The sequence below is a fragment of the Schistocerca cancellata genome, chromosome 5 (assembly GCF_023864275.1).
Source record: "Schistocerca cancellata isolate TAMUIC-IGC-003103 chromosome 5, iqSchCanc2.1, whole genome shotgun sequence".
NCBI classification, from domain to species: Eukaryota; Metazoa; Arthropoda; class Insecta; order Orthoptera; family Acrididae; genus Schistocerca; species Schistocerca cancellata.
In genome coordinates this window covers 351,649,703-351,665,814 of record NC_064630.1, presented here as the reverse complement: position 1 = coordinate 351,665,814, position 16,112 = coordinate 351,649,703, and the positions used below count along the sequence as shown (strand labels likewise).

The 16,112-nt window shown below is 37.7% G+C and overlaps 1 protein-coding gene across 1 annotated transcript in view; it reads right to left on the bottom strand.

Annotated features, from left to right (window-relative positions):
• The window catches only part of LOC126188056 (kalirin), a 2,181,516-nt gene that overhangs the window by 1,261,671 nt on the left and 903,733 nt on the right, over positions 1 to 16,112 (bottom strand). The window contains exons 10-11 of the mRNA XM_049929493.1: positions 15,631 to 15,859; positions 8,065 to 8,187 (exon numbers count right to left, since the gene is read on the bottom strand). Coding sequence (XP_049785450.1) covers positions 8,065 to 8,187; positions 15,631 to 15,859 — 352 coding nt within the window. The remainder of the gene's footprint in view (positions 1 to 8,064; positions 8,188 to 15,630; positions 15,860 to 16,112) is intronic.

Sequence of the window (16,112 nt, the reverse complement as noted above, 5' to 3'; positions counted from 1 at the left end):
ACCTTGATCAGCAAACAAACAACAGACGGTTTAAAAACCTGAGATTTCATGAGGTGTAAGACAGAAAACTAAGTGCCCAAATTTTTCAAGAGACCGGCCACGGAGAGCCCCTGACAACAATATCATCCAGATAATTAATGCAACCCAGGACAGGTGTAGCGAATTTCCCCATAGGTCATTGAAAAATAGCAGGGGCACTAACCACGTCACAAGAAAAGCATAAATGCTGATAAAGACTCAAATGAGTATTCAAACCCAGAACTTGCCGAGACTCTCTGCCCAAAGGAACCCACAGATACACTTCAGACAAATCAATTTCAGGAAACTACTGGCCACCCGATATTTTTGCCAACAGTTCCTCTGGGCATGAGATAGAATATGTATCCATGATTGATGGTGCACTGAAGTCACCACAGAGATGAAGTTTCTCTGATGGGTCCTGAACTACAATCACCAAAGACGACCATTCACTGCCCATAAGAGACTGCACCACCCCCAGCAATTGAAGTCTGTCTAATACTGCTTTCATTTGATCTTTCAGGGTGAAAGGAATAGGATGTACATGACAGAAACAAGGCCAAACCATTGATTTCAAAGAAATATGAACAGAAAAATATGTAGCATATCCTATACCCTCTGAAAAAAAAAATCTGAAAACTCATCATACAATTCAAATATGGTGCCTGATAGAAAACAGTGTGAACAGCATTGGTGATAGAAAATCCAAAAGGCCCAAAATGCATCCATTCCCACTGACTTGTAAGAGGCAGATGCCGTGAATTGCCCCAATAGCATAATGTTCTGTTTGTTATTACTGACCAGTTTCCATGTGACTTGTGTCAATAATGGTGAGCATATACTCATATAGGATTGACAATTCAATAACATCACTGCAACACCTGTGTCCATCTGTAGCCAGAACACTTTGTGAAAAACAATTAACTTGATAAATGCTTGGGAGAAGTCGCAAGCATTAAAGTCACACAGTTTACATCCATCTCTATATCTTGAGCAACTTTCAGGAATGACACCTGGGGTGACGTGGCCTTTCTTCTAGAATGCATTAGAAGTAGTAAAGCACTTAGGACATGTCAAATATTTGTGATAGACAAAACAGAAAGGACAAGAAGAAAACAGAGAACACTGACATGGCACTCTGTAAGTTGTGGCTGCTTCGACTGTCCCTGGTCTGCTCAGTGCTGGGCCCTCATGATTACTGCCACCACTGCTGCTTCCTCATGCAAGCTATCTGTTGTCCTAGTGGGCACATCTTGTGACACGACTCCCACATCGTCCCATGCTTCAATTTGGCCACCAGCTGCCCAAGAAACTTCGAAAGTTTGTGCTATTTGCAAAACTTCTGCCAATGGGATGTTTTCACAGAGTAAAGACTTCTGGTGCACTTCCTTGTCCCGAGCTAAACAGATAATTGCATTGTGCACCATGGAGTCTGCATAAGAGTCATTATGGGCATCAGTAATGATTTGACACATGGCTAAGCCATGAAGTTTGTCTGCTCAGGCCCTGTATGACTGGTTTGGTTTCTTGTAGCATTGGTAGAACTCAAGTTGCATTACTATGGCATACATGTAATTGCTCTTCAGTCTTGGATCCTTAACAGATTGGCTTAATATAAGAGAAAGAAAAGATCCAATGAAGATGATGTGTTTCATTACATGATTTATCAGTAAGCATGAAAGTGTTACAGAGTTGGTCAACAAACACCAGTGGCAAATGTTACAAGAGCATGTTTGTGCATCACAGGAAGGTATAGTGTTGCAATTCTGGCTACACACATCTTGTGAAACATCCACAATGAGAGATTCAGAGAAATTAGGCCTCATACAGAGGTCTACCAGCAGTTGTTTTTCCCTCATACCTTGTATGAATGGATCAAGGAAGGTATAGTCTGTCCAAAATTAGGATTGACAGCAAGGGCGGAAGTGGTAGGCAGGGAAACCCATGCAGCAGGCCCGAGTCACTTTCTGTGCTACCTGCAGCTGCAGCAAATTCCTGAAGTTTCCAGACCTTCACCAACACCACAACACTACCTGCTTGCAGTGGGCTTCAGTTGCAGCCTATTTTCTGTCCTGCATGATCACTGTGCCCTGTGACGTTTGTTGTAGGGGTTCATAGTGGTATTCATTGTTACCATTATTTGTTGTTACTATTAGTCATTGTTAGTGTTATTCATTGTTTCCATTATTTGTTGTGTGGTACTCAACGATGTCAGTGGGAAGTTCATCGAAAGTTATAAGTGGAAAAGTTCAATTTTATTCTCTTGGGCAGGGGGATTTCCATACGAGGGCTGTCAAGAGAAATGGTTTGCATATTATGTGCCTGCTTTGAGAATGAAAACATTAATGGTGACCCACAGCACTCCCTTATCAAAGTGATCGGCAGAACTGCTGCGATTACTAATATCGATTACTGGTCACACTTACAGAGTCGGGACTTTTTTAAGGCAGCCATGCACCCTTGACCACAGTTTTACACAACACTGGCTTACACTAAGGACATTTCTGTGACCGTAAGCAGTTGATGGAGAGGGAGGATACAGCTGCATGGCAATGCTAATTTTTATGGGGCATTCCTAGCATAAGAATTGACAAATTAGTGTGGTTTGATGCAAAGTGGATCAGTTCTGGTCACACTGCCAAGCAGGGCTGGACAGACGACACAGGTAAAGGAACAATGGCAATGCCTTCTGGCAAGGGTGGCAGACTTATTCTTCTTCATGTGAGCACCTCACAGAGTTTTCTTCGACAGTCTCCTGCTTTTTAAATCAAAAGACAACAGGAGATTACATTTACAAACTGGTTCGAAGATTCAATAATACCAAATATTGGAAAACAGTCAATAGTTGTACTAGATAATACTCCTTGCCATTCCGTTGTTCTTGACAAGGCACCTACTGTGACAAGCTGAAAGGAGTAAACGATTGACTGGCTTCAGCATCATAATATTGATGAAAGTGAAGACCTTAAAAAGGTTGAGCTTTGGAAAAAAATATCTCTCCACAAGCCACAATTCCACCTAAATGAAACTGATGAATTGGGGGAAGAAAAAGAGAGAGAGAGAGAGAGAGAGAGAGAGAGAGAGAGAGAGAGAGAGAGAGAGAGAGAGAGGGGGGGGGGGGTCATTAGGCTACCACCCTACCACTGCCATTTCAACCCAATGTAATTAACACAGGCCCAAATTAAAAGTTAATTTGTCAGAAATAATAAAAAGATTTACCCTCTCTGTGGTTGAAGCACTCACAAGGGAATCTGTCGGGAATGTCACTGCTGAAGATTGGAAGGAAGCATCAAACATATGCAGAGCATCACAGAAAGAGCATGGCAGAGTGAAGCTCTTTTTGAAAATTCAGTGGAGGAGATGATAATTTCATTAAATAAAAACAGTGACAGTAATAGTGACACTCCAAGAATCTGTCATAGTGACAAGAGTAACATCAGTGGGGCTCTTCCATTATCCCTGCAGAAATGGAGCAGCTCTGTGTCTGGCATGTGCAGTCTACATCTACAAGTTCCTACATAACAAAATAATATTGCCGTAAGTTTTGAAATTTTAATATTGAGGCCCCTACTACTTTCAAAGAAAGTTCACCTCAGGAATTCAGCATGCATCACACAAAATGAATATAACTGTTTACAATATAATTGCTGTAATAGAGAGGCCCCGTTATTTATATCACTTTTGTTCTTTCTAAAAAATAGCGGTTGGCCTATTTAAGAAACATTTTCCCACCATGATAAACATGCTTAACCTTACTTTTGGTTGCATCAGAATTAAGTAAGTGGATAAGAAGAATTAATAACAGTTTCACTGCAAACCTTTAGTAACCTGTTTTTCATGCTGAAACAGTATGGGCACCTGATTAGTAGTTCATGTGTGAGCAGACCATTGTGTGTCATGTTTAACTCCAATCATCTTGCATTAGAAATCCGCAAGAGGGTTCCGGTTTTGAACATATGAAAATATGATGCATTCTTAAGATTTTATTTGCATACTGTATTCACCTAACTTCAATAACAAAAAAATTTCCTGCATGTTGAAAATTCAGTAATGATGTGAGGAAATGTACTTTCATAAACTGTCCTAAGAGCATCTTAATAATTTGTTGTCGCAGATAAAATCAAAACAAAGTGTAACTCTTTCAGAGCACACTGATGCTATTTCCATATTTATGAAGTGAATAGTTTATCCATTTGAGTGATCTGAATGAGATGTAAGATCACATGTGTGTTCTATGTGGGACACTGCAACTCTGTTCCATGTCTCCACATGCTCCTGCCAAAGTGTCAACCCCATAGTAATTCTGGACAGACTAGGAAACAATAGTGGTATCAGAAGTACTTTTTGTCATGCATCTTAATTTGGCTCACTGGCTAAAGCTGCAGATGTAGATTAGTCAAGACTGTTTACTATTAGACACAGCTGACAAAATTCACATTACCTTGATAAAAAATTGACATATCAAATTCATGAGACTGTCAGATAGTAATCTTAAATGACTGGATACATCTTCAATGAATCTCTCCATAAGGTGAAGCAGGGTCATAATGGGTCTATGTTTGCGGATTGCAAATATAAAACATTTGTCCATTGACATTTCAATACAGTAGTGTTCAGTAAAGGTAAACAAAAATGTAATGGACTTCTCACTGTATCAGCCATTACATCTCAATAGTGAGTTTGTTGAGGCAAAAGTACTGGGGGGGGGGGGGTCTGTTGACAGGAACATAATGGTGAAAGTTTTTTGGTATTAACAGAGTATCATTATGATTCGCTATTTGGAAAACGGTAAAAAAGTAGTTGTTGTGGCCTTCAGTCTGAAGACTGTTTTGATGCAGCTGTCAATGCTATTCTATCCTATGCAAGTCTTTTCATCTCCAAATAACTACTGCAACTTACATCCTTCTGAATCTGCTTACTGTATTCATCTCTTTGTCTCCCTCTACAATTTTTATGCCACACACATCCCTCCAGCAGTAAATTGGTGATCACTTGATGTCTCAGACTGTATCCTATCAACTGATCCCTTCTTCTAGTCAGATTGTGCCACAAATTTCTTTTCTCACCAATTCTATTCAGTACTTCCTCATTAATTATGTGATCTACCCATCTAATTGCCAGCTTTCTTCTGTAACACCACATTTCAAAAGCTTCTTTTCTCTTGTTGTCTAAACTGTCAACTGTCCATGTTTTACTTCCATTCATGGCTACACTCCACACAAATACTTTCAGAAAACACTTCCTGACACTGACATATATATTTGATGTTAACAAACTGCTTTTCTTCAGAGCTGCATTTTTTGATGTTGAGAGTCTACATTTTATATCCTCTCTACATTAGCCATCATCAGTTATTGTGGTGCACAAATAATAAACAATCATCTACTACTTCAAGTGTCTCATTTCCTAATGTAATTCCCTCAGCATCACCTGATTTAATTCTACTACATACTACTGTCCTTGTTTTGCTTTTGTTAATGTTCATCTTACATCCTCCTTTCCAGACACTGTCCATTTCACTCAACTGCCCTTCCAAGTTCTTTGCTGCCTCCGACAGAATTATATCATTGGCACACCTAAAAGTTTTTGTAAAACAGTAACTGGCTTGCATTATGCAACATCACTGACCTGTTTGCATAATTAATCAAGCCAGAAATGACCAACTGTGATGTGCATAAATGTTGTACACATCAATCCTTGTCATAGCAAAGGTGCCCAACCATGGTTTTGAAATAGTTCTCCATCCAACATTTGATTCCATGTCATTATTTTCTCTTACTTAACTAAAAAAAAGTGTTGAAGAGAAGAAATTTTCATCAAGTGAAGAGTTTACATATACTGTAAAGAAGTATCACTCACCAATGGACACATATTTCTTTTCTGAGACTTCAAAAAATTGCAGTCTAGCTATACTAAAAGCACTGAGCTCAACAAAAACTATACTGAGCAGTTAATCTTGATAATTTATTACGTCTTTCACCAAACTTATCAACTCACTTTCAACAACTATGAACACCTTCATATATGTTCCAATTTCCCCAAGATCAGTACCAAGTCAGGCCCCGAATCAGATGAGGTATGAGCCATTTATGTTAGCTTCAGTTCTAGGTATTTGTTGGCGCAGCATAAAGAGTACAGAATGATATTCCAAGTATCGTGGGGTTGAGCCTCTTTGTGAAAATATATTTTTTTTCTATTTTCAATTTTTATGTTAGTTACATTGCAAATAATTCAAAATAATTTGCATTGTATTCTATTAGTTATATTTTCATAAACATTATGAAATGAAAAGATCAACAAAAATTTGGGATTGCAAATAAATTTCCAGGGACGGATTGTAAGGGGTACACGAGAACTTCGTATACATATTTGCAGTTGGTGATTTACATTGCTGGAGAGATATTCATCATAAAAAGAAGGGAAGCAATAACTTTCTTGGCAGGTTGCACACATTATAAATACCACATTTTAAAATATAAACCTTGGTTTACATTCATAAAAGGTTCTCACACATCACACAGTGTGCCAGCAAACCATGTGTAATACATCATTTCACCAAATATTGGCAATGGAATGTGTTTTGATGGAATGTGTTGGGATGTGAGAGCAGCCTCAGTGGCCAGTGGCAGTGGTCATTTGCGCACGCGCGTGTGTGTGTATAGAGTGCTTGCATGAACGTGTGTATTGTCTACCTTAGAAGAAGGCCTATTGGCTGTAAGCTCACATTTTTGGCAGTCTTTTTTGCTGTGCCTGTCTGCAACTCAGCACCTCTTCTATATGGTGGGTAGCAGTCTATCTTTTTCATAATATTGTCATTAATGCATCCAGGATATCCAATTGTTTTAAGAAGATTTGGTAGAGGCAGATTAGTTACTGACATTGAGAGAGTAATATGAAGATAGGCTGAGGTAAATGGTATTCCTCTTTCAGCCCTCAGTTGTGATGTTGACTGTAAGAGTAGTTACCCTTTCGTCTGACTGTATTAAGGGTACATATCTTTTTATTTACATTGTTATTTATTATTGGTATGTCATCCTCCATGCAAGACAAATGTACAATTAATTTTAGCAAATAAGTGAACAGTCCCCTAATGACTGCTGTATAAACATTCCTTAATTGGTACTCCAGTTATATATAATCAAACAGTGATTACACATGGTATAAGGATCAGTCAAATGAAAACAAGACAGACTGAAAAAAGTAATAAACTGGTTATTATTTCAAATGTAATTGTTATGATTGTAAACACATTTATCCCACTGGAAGACAGGATGGTCAATGCCTTCCTGGCAAAATGTTGGTGATTGCCTACAGAACCATGATAGTACCCAGGCATACCACTACTTCATCCAAATCAAATCGATGACCACAAAAATTTCTTTCTTCAGGACTCCAAAAATATCGAAATAAACATGAGGAGAAATCAGGACTGTATGGAGGATGTGCCCACTGACATGTTTACAAGGTTGTTTTGAGTGCACTGTAGCAGTTTCACTAGCAAGCCTCTACACATCCTTCATACAATCCCAGTATCACTCTATGCATTTTCCATGTTTCTGGAGACCTAAAGAAAGATATATGTGGCAGTCAATTTGCTTTGGACTAAGACGTGCACACCTGGGTACAATAATCATTCTGTAGGCAACCTTAAACATTTTTCCATGAACCCATCGACCGTCTTGTCTCGCAGAGTAATAAATGTTTTTAATGGTTATGGCAATTACTTCTTAAATAGTGAACAGTTTACTTACTTTTTCCATGTGTCTTATTTTCATTTGGCTGCCACTTATAGATATAACTCACATACCAAACACAGTACTGAGTAGTTCAAATCTTCATTACAATTAATAATACTGATCACTACTTTCAGTATTTTCATGTAATAGCATTACATAAATCAGAATATTATTATATTGTTTCGATAACATTTTTGAGAAAACTTCAAAAATCTTACAAAAAATTGAGTTCTTGAATGACTCAAGCTGATTTGATTTTGATGAGCTTATCCAGTTCTAAACATACATTATTCATGGTGGTGTATCTTACCATGGAACTCATAGTGAAATGATTATGTTCTTCTTGCAGCTCTTTCGCTACTTTGTAGGAATGGCCAATTTCAACATAATTCATAAGGAACACATCTCGGTTGTGACAAATCCAGTCAAACATCTGCAAAACAAAGTCAGTATCAGAATTAAAAACAATACTACTTTCTTAATCTACCTTATGTGATTTCAAGTAACATTTCATATATCAGTCAATATGTAAAAATGACAATGTGTTTCTGAAAGCTACAGGATGCTTCAGAAAGTATGAATGGACTGAAATGGCCACCACATTGATGCAAGAGTTTTTGAGGCATTACTCCAGTCATAGAAATATTTGTGATCCAATAATTAACATGCAGAGATAAGCACTTTCAGAGTTAGTCTTTATTAATTATTCATTCCTTTGTGGCATTCCTCAGACCCCATCACAAAGGAGCAAAGGAGAAGCTTCCGTGGTGTGCACAGAGTCCAGGTACATATCAACACACTAATGCAGCTCTCAGGAACTAATCTGTATAGTGTTTAGCATCAATAATTAACAAACTATTAATTTCATTTGTGCTTCTGTAGGATGTAAATGAATACAACATAATCATCAGGGAAGTTGCAAGTGAAAAAAACCATTACTTCCTGACCTACAGTAAGTAGTTCCTGTTTATCTCTGTACTAATTTGTGTTTCATATTACAAAAGACTAAAAATGATCTGCATATTGTAAGAATAGATACTTGTAAACAATGAGCATAAGTACTCATCATGTTGCTAATATTAGTTTCCAGTGTTTGAATCTACACACTCAAATAATTTGCACAAGAAGTAACTAATACAGTAATGCCTTAGTAGAAATTTCCTCTCTCCATCAAGTCACAGTTCACTGATTTATGCATATCAGTAGCTTCTTAATGAACTTATGCATAGAACACTGAACCTTACTCTGAATCCTAGATGAGTAGACAAAATCTACATATAAATCATTTTTGTTCATCATGTTGTGGTAGTATGAGCTAAAAGTAACCATTCAGGCAACACTAACAAATGTTAGAAATGAAAAGCATTGCAAGAATGGCAAGAGATACACAAAAACTGTGACAAAACTAACGTATAATGAAGCAACAGATAAACTGACTTGCAAATATATCTTATAGGCTGATGCAGATTGTTTGTCAGAGGAATTATATCTTGAGAAATGCCACAGTCACTGACATGAGCAGGTATCTGCTGGGTTTTTATGGGGGACATTCTCAACTGAACAAGAGTTGGCCTACTCCTCTGGTTGGCACCTTTGAACTAGGGAGTGGACTTTCCACACATAGAAAGGCTACCAGGCTGCATTTAACAATGAAGTGATTCTTAGCTGTATACGGGGTTCAACTGATAAGAATGCCTGTGACTAATAAATACGCCAATCACTCTGCAGTCACAGATCTGACTCCTAAAAGACTTCAAATGTTCAAAAAATTTAACAGTTTCTCTGCAACACAAGCCAAATATAATAATTACATCAGCAGTTTGAGTGGCGAGAAGGGATATGCCTACCATAGTAACAGAGAACAGACTGCTGTCTAGAGTGGTGGACAAAAGATTAGGTATGAAACATGGGATGGGTAGTGGGTTCAAACAGCTGCAAAAACTACAATGAAAGCAATAATCAGATAAAGAAATTATGGAAGACAAAACAAATTATGTAAGAAAGGACAAAAAATAATGGAACTTATTGAAACAGTGTCAGAGATAATGTGAAGAAAATGAAAAAGAAATACTCATTGAATTTTAGATTAAATGTATGATCATACTTAGCACTTTATCCATCATTGGCAACTGTATTTCTATTTGTTGAAATAATCAGCAAACAGTACCACAAAAGAAATTTTATTCTTTTACTGATTTCACACATCTAGTACCGTTCTTCGAATGGTTATAATTATCGCATTATTAGTGAGCTTCAAAAGTAATATGTAGGCAGCATATTGCTGTTGTCATATGGTTCATAGTGCCTGTACAGAAATGGTATAAGGAAGTCAAACAACAACTTCTTGTTTGTTTTCTTTAAATCATTTTTGTGCAAGCTCTATGAACCATATGTTCTTTGGTTTTCTTAAGCAACTTTTGTACAGGCATTATGAACCACATGACCACAGCAATATGATGCCTACATCTTAGCTTTGACACTCACCAATAATGTGATACTTATAGTCTTCTGTAACAGGGCACTAGGTGCCTTAAACCCATAAAGGAATAAAATTTCTTCCATGCCAATGGTTGCTGATTAATTCAATGAATATGATCCTATTGTAAGAATATTCAGATGGATAGCTGTCACTATTTAAGTTCAGAGAACTGCATCACTGATTCCATAAATGACAATTCAACCACTAACAGTGAAAAAGCAAGCAATTTTGTGACATCAAAGATTTTTGGTTACCCTGAATTGTTATTTCTTCTTCTGCTAACAGTCATCTCATCTGTTCACAACTGAGTAATACTCTCATATGATTAACTGAATTAAAGACATCTCCCAAGCAGTACATAGCACTGCTTTCATTCTGATGATAACAGTGATGCTCCATGGCATGGAGTCTGTGAGACAATGGTTGTTCAACCATTGATCACAAGTCTCACTCAAATGTGTCCCAAATTTTCTCAATAGGATTGAGATCACGTGACCTGGGGTTCATGTAAGCACCCCCGTGTTTGTCGACTGTTTCTCAAACCATTCTGACATAATTCTGGAGCAGTGAGGTGCTATATTGTGTAGCTGAAGGCACAGGTCACCTGTGGGATGCTGCAGGTGAACAAAAGGATGGAGATGATTGGACAGTAGTTTCCTGTATTAATCTGTGACTGAGAGACAGTGGTTGGCTACTTCTGTAATGTATAGTAACAACGAATTATGACTAGTGCTAACCTAATAACACTTATATTAATGGCAATTATGCTCACCAGACAAAAAATTTGTTACCTCTAGAGAAAGCATTATAAACAGTAATGTTGCACCAGGACTTGATAACTACCTGGATTCTGATAGGTAGTGAGTCCACAAGGTTGTACAGTTACTTCACATTCAGGTTAGGCCACTCGCTGATGATCTGATTGTGCAATTCCCCCAAATTGCGGGGATGCTCATGTCGGCATTTTACTCACTGTTCCAACAAGTAGCACAGATTTTCCATGGGGGCTCAAGTCAGATGATTTTGCAGGTCAATCGAGATGCAATAGGATGGGGGAATGTTCAGAAAAATAGACATATTCTTCCAGCCTGATGAACGTTCTGATGTTGTCATTATGTACCTTTTTGAGCAATGGCCTCTTTCGAGGTGACCGACTCCATATGTTCACAGTGTGTAGTTTCTGTCATAATGTTCTCATGCTAGCGAGTTGGGATGGACCTTCCTTCATCACCTGCAGCAATTCTTGTCAGGTCCGAAAACTGTGGAGTCCTAAAGCATAGACTGTACACTGGCCAGTGCAGTGCTTTGAAATGGCATCAAGAAGGCGCTGACCCACACACCAGTGGAAAGAGCGGGTAGTGCCACACTCCATGGGAATACAGCGCACACACACCCCCTCCGTCAACACTTACTGAACCAGTCACCCATCACTGGTCAGCCCCAGTTCGAGAGCATCAGTACTGAGTAATAGGAAGATGATTCTTAGTCTCCGTTCTGCAAATAGTAATGGAGAAATGTAACTGCATGTAGGAAGCACAGGAAGCCACCCCATAACAAGAGGTTTAGTTTCTTTCCTTTTTAGAAATTAAGTGTTCTATTGATTAGAAAGTTTAATGTACAGATCATTTTGTATTCCTGCCACCGGCCATCACAGCTTCTCTCCTTCCTTATTTGTGTCCATGCTGACTTCCACAGTGGCCAATACAACAAAAATGGTTTGGTTCACAAGCCATGAAACGCATCCCCAGTCCCCTCAGGATGTTTTCCGACCACAATTCTGATTTGTTTCATGGGCACTTGTGTTATACCACTGCTCTTAGAAACATTGAACAGTCTGCAGCCAAACACCAACAAATTCAGCAAGTTAACACACCATATGGTAATGGGGTGGCCTAACGAGATTTCGCTTTTTGGCACTTTGTCACATCCTAACATTTACCCACATTCACTTACAATGTCCACTTGAAATATAAATGTCTCACTGACCTTCACTGCCTTATTCTCATGTAGGGGCAGTGCATGCATAGTTGAACATGTGACTTGACTCCATCATCTGTAAAGGCTTAGCTATTCACCTGTGAGCGCACACTAGGTTAACTAACTTATTATCAGGTGAGCTTACTACTAGATTATTTTACATACATATATAAAAACAGGATAAAAACAAGAACTGTGAAAAACGCCATTGGTCATCCAAGCACAGCATTTATGTACCTTTATGCATGCTACTGTCAACTGCCTATATACTCGCAAAGTCAACCTTAGCCAAAAGCACTTGGCCTTGCCACTCGCAAGTAGTAACAGCTTCTGATCATCAGTGTTGGTAATCATTTCCCACGTTCCAAGAGTTCACTTGCAAATTTCGTACACCCACACTAATCACTGTGCCCTAACATGCAGCGAATACAAGTATATTTACAATGGTGTGTGCATATGACTGATGATGAAAGTAAGAATAAAGCCTAGCCAAATAAGCACTTTAGGTCTACCAAAGTGAGCAGACTGTATTTGTTGTTTTTTGTTTAAGGCATTCAAAATTGTTGTTATCAGCACCCTTACGCTTACTGTGTGAGACAAATGCATTAGAACGTATCAAATGGAGACATGCTATAGAGTGACATACGATCACATCTGCTCTACCGCGCTAATTATCACATTAGCACACACAGTCACTCTTAATGGTATAGAAGCGAAAATCAATTCATGATGGTCTGTTAATGTATTGTTACCAGACAAGAAAAACCACAGAGAAGGAAACTAGAAAATATTGTTGACTGATCACTAATATAGCCTTATAACCAGAATGAAAAATGCTCCTATCATAGTGCAGAAAAAAAGAGCATATGTGCTGGGCAGAGTTAATGTTGCAAAAGAATGGAACTAGCTTTTCAATTTACCTGCCAGCTTCACAGATATTTAAATCAAAACATCTTGCATATTTGTGCTTTCTCACTTGTTAGTATTAATACTCATGTCTGTAATATAATGCATCACATCAAGTAAAGTGACATGATACATAATGTCATGTTACATAACATGACACTTCATCGTGTTATCCAAAATGGCATTTGCCATGTCAATTATTATAACACAATGTGCCATTAAAGTTTACGATGTATGCATTCTCACTCTGAGATACTTCCTATTATAGATGCACTCCCACATTTGGTTACATTAATCCACCCTCATCCAAACCAAAAAATTTTATTTTAGTGTTTGGCAGGAACAAATCCACCACCAGAAATTTTATTTCTCCAGAAAAACCTTTATAGCTATTACATGTATGCTTTTCAGCTATATGATATTACATATTTTTTTATTACAGCTGGTGAGTATTCTGGATTTTGGGCACAGGGAGACAGTCAAGGACTTTAGCATACAAACTGCAAGGTGCAGCTGTGCCAACACGTTACAGCTGGAGATCACTGCACTGTAGAAGTGGGGTTAACTAATAAAAAAGAATGAATATGTCATGATGTTTTGACTTACCTGGCAGCTTCAAAGACATTTAAGTTTAAATGCTAGTTCCCTTCTTTTACAACCCTAACTCTGCCCAGGACATATTTGCCTTTTCTGTGCTGTGATAGGAAACTTTTCCGTTTTGGTACCCGACTTTTACTCTATCATAATTTTTGACATTATTGCACCATCACTTGGCAATCAATGTAGACTTTTGTTGACTTGGCTGATGACTGGTCTAGTATAGGTTTTTTATTGTCTTCCAAACCATGATACTTTTTCACACCACTGGATAAAGCTTTCATAAAAGAATAGGACAACCATTAAAAACATTTATTTATCTACCTTCTTACAAAAATTTAAACTGATTTGCACAAATAACACAGAAATTGTACGCATACAGGAACCCACTAAATCCAAATAAGCTAGTTTTCAGTTTTATCATAAGAATGCATTTTTTATTTATTTGATTCACTTTAAACCATTTCTGTGTTTTCAATTCACATAAGAATGAATTTTACTTACCACGTTCAGATCAACTTCACACCATCGTATCTTGACAATGGATACATATTATTGGAGGGAAAAAAAAAATTCGTTTTGACTTTATCCATATGTGTACCTTTATGCAACATTTGAACCAATTCGTAAAAGTTTGAAATACAGAAGTGGCATGCTTCAAAACCCTCCATGAAAAATGCGCTTCTTGCATGTTAATTACAAATGAAGCAAGATTTTTCAAATGGTTAAAACTTATCTTAGACCAAGATCCAATACACCAGAGGACCAAATCTGAGCCCTCAGTCTCACTCCAGTCCAGAGTTATTTAAGGGTGACTGTTTTCACCCATAAAATCCAAATGAGGGTGACTCTTTTTGCACATTAAAATCTGAATGGTGCATACACAGATGATGTCATTAACTGAGCATTAATTGTAGGCCAGTTAAAACCTTTTGCAAAATGAATTAACCAGTTTGTCACCTCTGGTTCATCAATCAAATTTTGCTTAATATAATGTAACATAGTTACAGGAAGACAGATTTTTGAATGACTATACAAATGGCTACTGGTCCAATCCAAACCAAAATAGGAACTGAACAAAAAGACCCCCCTCCCCCCACTCCAAACCACAATTCTGCATGCAGTCTTTTCATACTTATTTGTTACAGTGCTTCTGCACTTGAACAACTAGGTGGGCCAACCATCTTCAACCCTAGGTGAACAGAAAACTGGTCAGCAGAAAAAGAGGAAATAGGATGGGAAAATAATATGCAAACTCCATCTCAACTATGATAACGGTTACTTGTCTGATGATATTTGTACAATACTAGGCATAAAGTATACAACTCAACTGTCAACCGAAGAAATAAAATTTGCATTGTAACCATTATGGCATATCTTAATGTTGTCTGTGAGGAATTCTGGACTGCCCTACACATCTCCAGTCCTGTTCTGCTCTGTTAAAACAGCAATTACTACAAGTCATGTGAATGAACTTGAAATATGGCCATAATAATGGCACTTTTGGGGGGATCCTGTAATACGTGGATGTTGTGATACACAACTATACAGATGTGGTACCTACCAGCATGGGAATATAAATCTTGTAAGCTTCATGTCAACTTGCCACACACAACATGTTCTCAATGGAAAAAGTAAAAAAAATGCATTTTTGAACATGTACCCATTTATGGGAAACCTCACTGTATTTGCATCTAGTTGAACCATTTTGTGTGACTATTGCATCATCTCTGCTGATCAGTGTAGGGGTTGTATTTGAAATATAATTATCAGAATGTATCATAAATGCTGAGGCAAATATCCAATGATACCTGCTCAAAGTGCAAAATACACATACAGAATGAAATCTTGAATGAATATTTACAGTAAAGAAAGAGAGGGCAAAATGTAATGCAGGCTAAACTATGATTACAATACCTTTTCACAGTCCTGTTCAAATAGTCTCAGCTGGAAGCACTGATCTAGTTTCAGTTTTTTGTGATGCCACAGTTGTAAAAGGTGTTGCTGGGAAGAGTGGACTGCCTCCAAGTTCTGCAATATTTGAGGAACACAGGCTTGGAGGTCGGGATTTGCTACAACTGAGCTGGCTTCACTGTCTCTTCCAGAATATCCGGAATCATAGCCACTGTTTGAATCTCCAGATAACCTGATACATAAGCATTGAGAAGAATATTAAAATCTGTAGCAATCCACAGTATTATCTTTATGTCAGTATACATATTTTTCTCAGCTGCCACCATCTGAAAGTCTGGGCCGAAGAAAAACTCAATATTTCAAGCTAAATTATTTGTATAAATATCTGTACAAGAAATATAATAAAAACTTAATAACAATGAATAATTATGTTTGTGACTTTCAAAAATAAAAAAGCAAGATTTTTGTTTCTTTTTGCATTATTT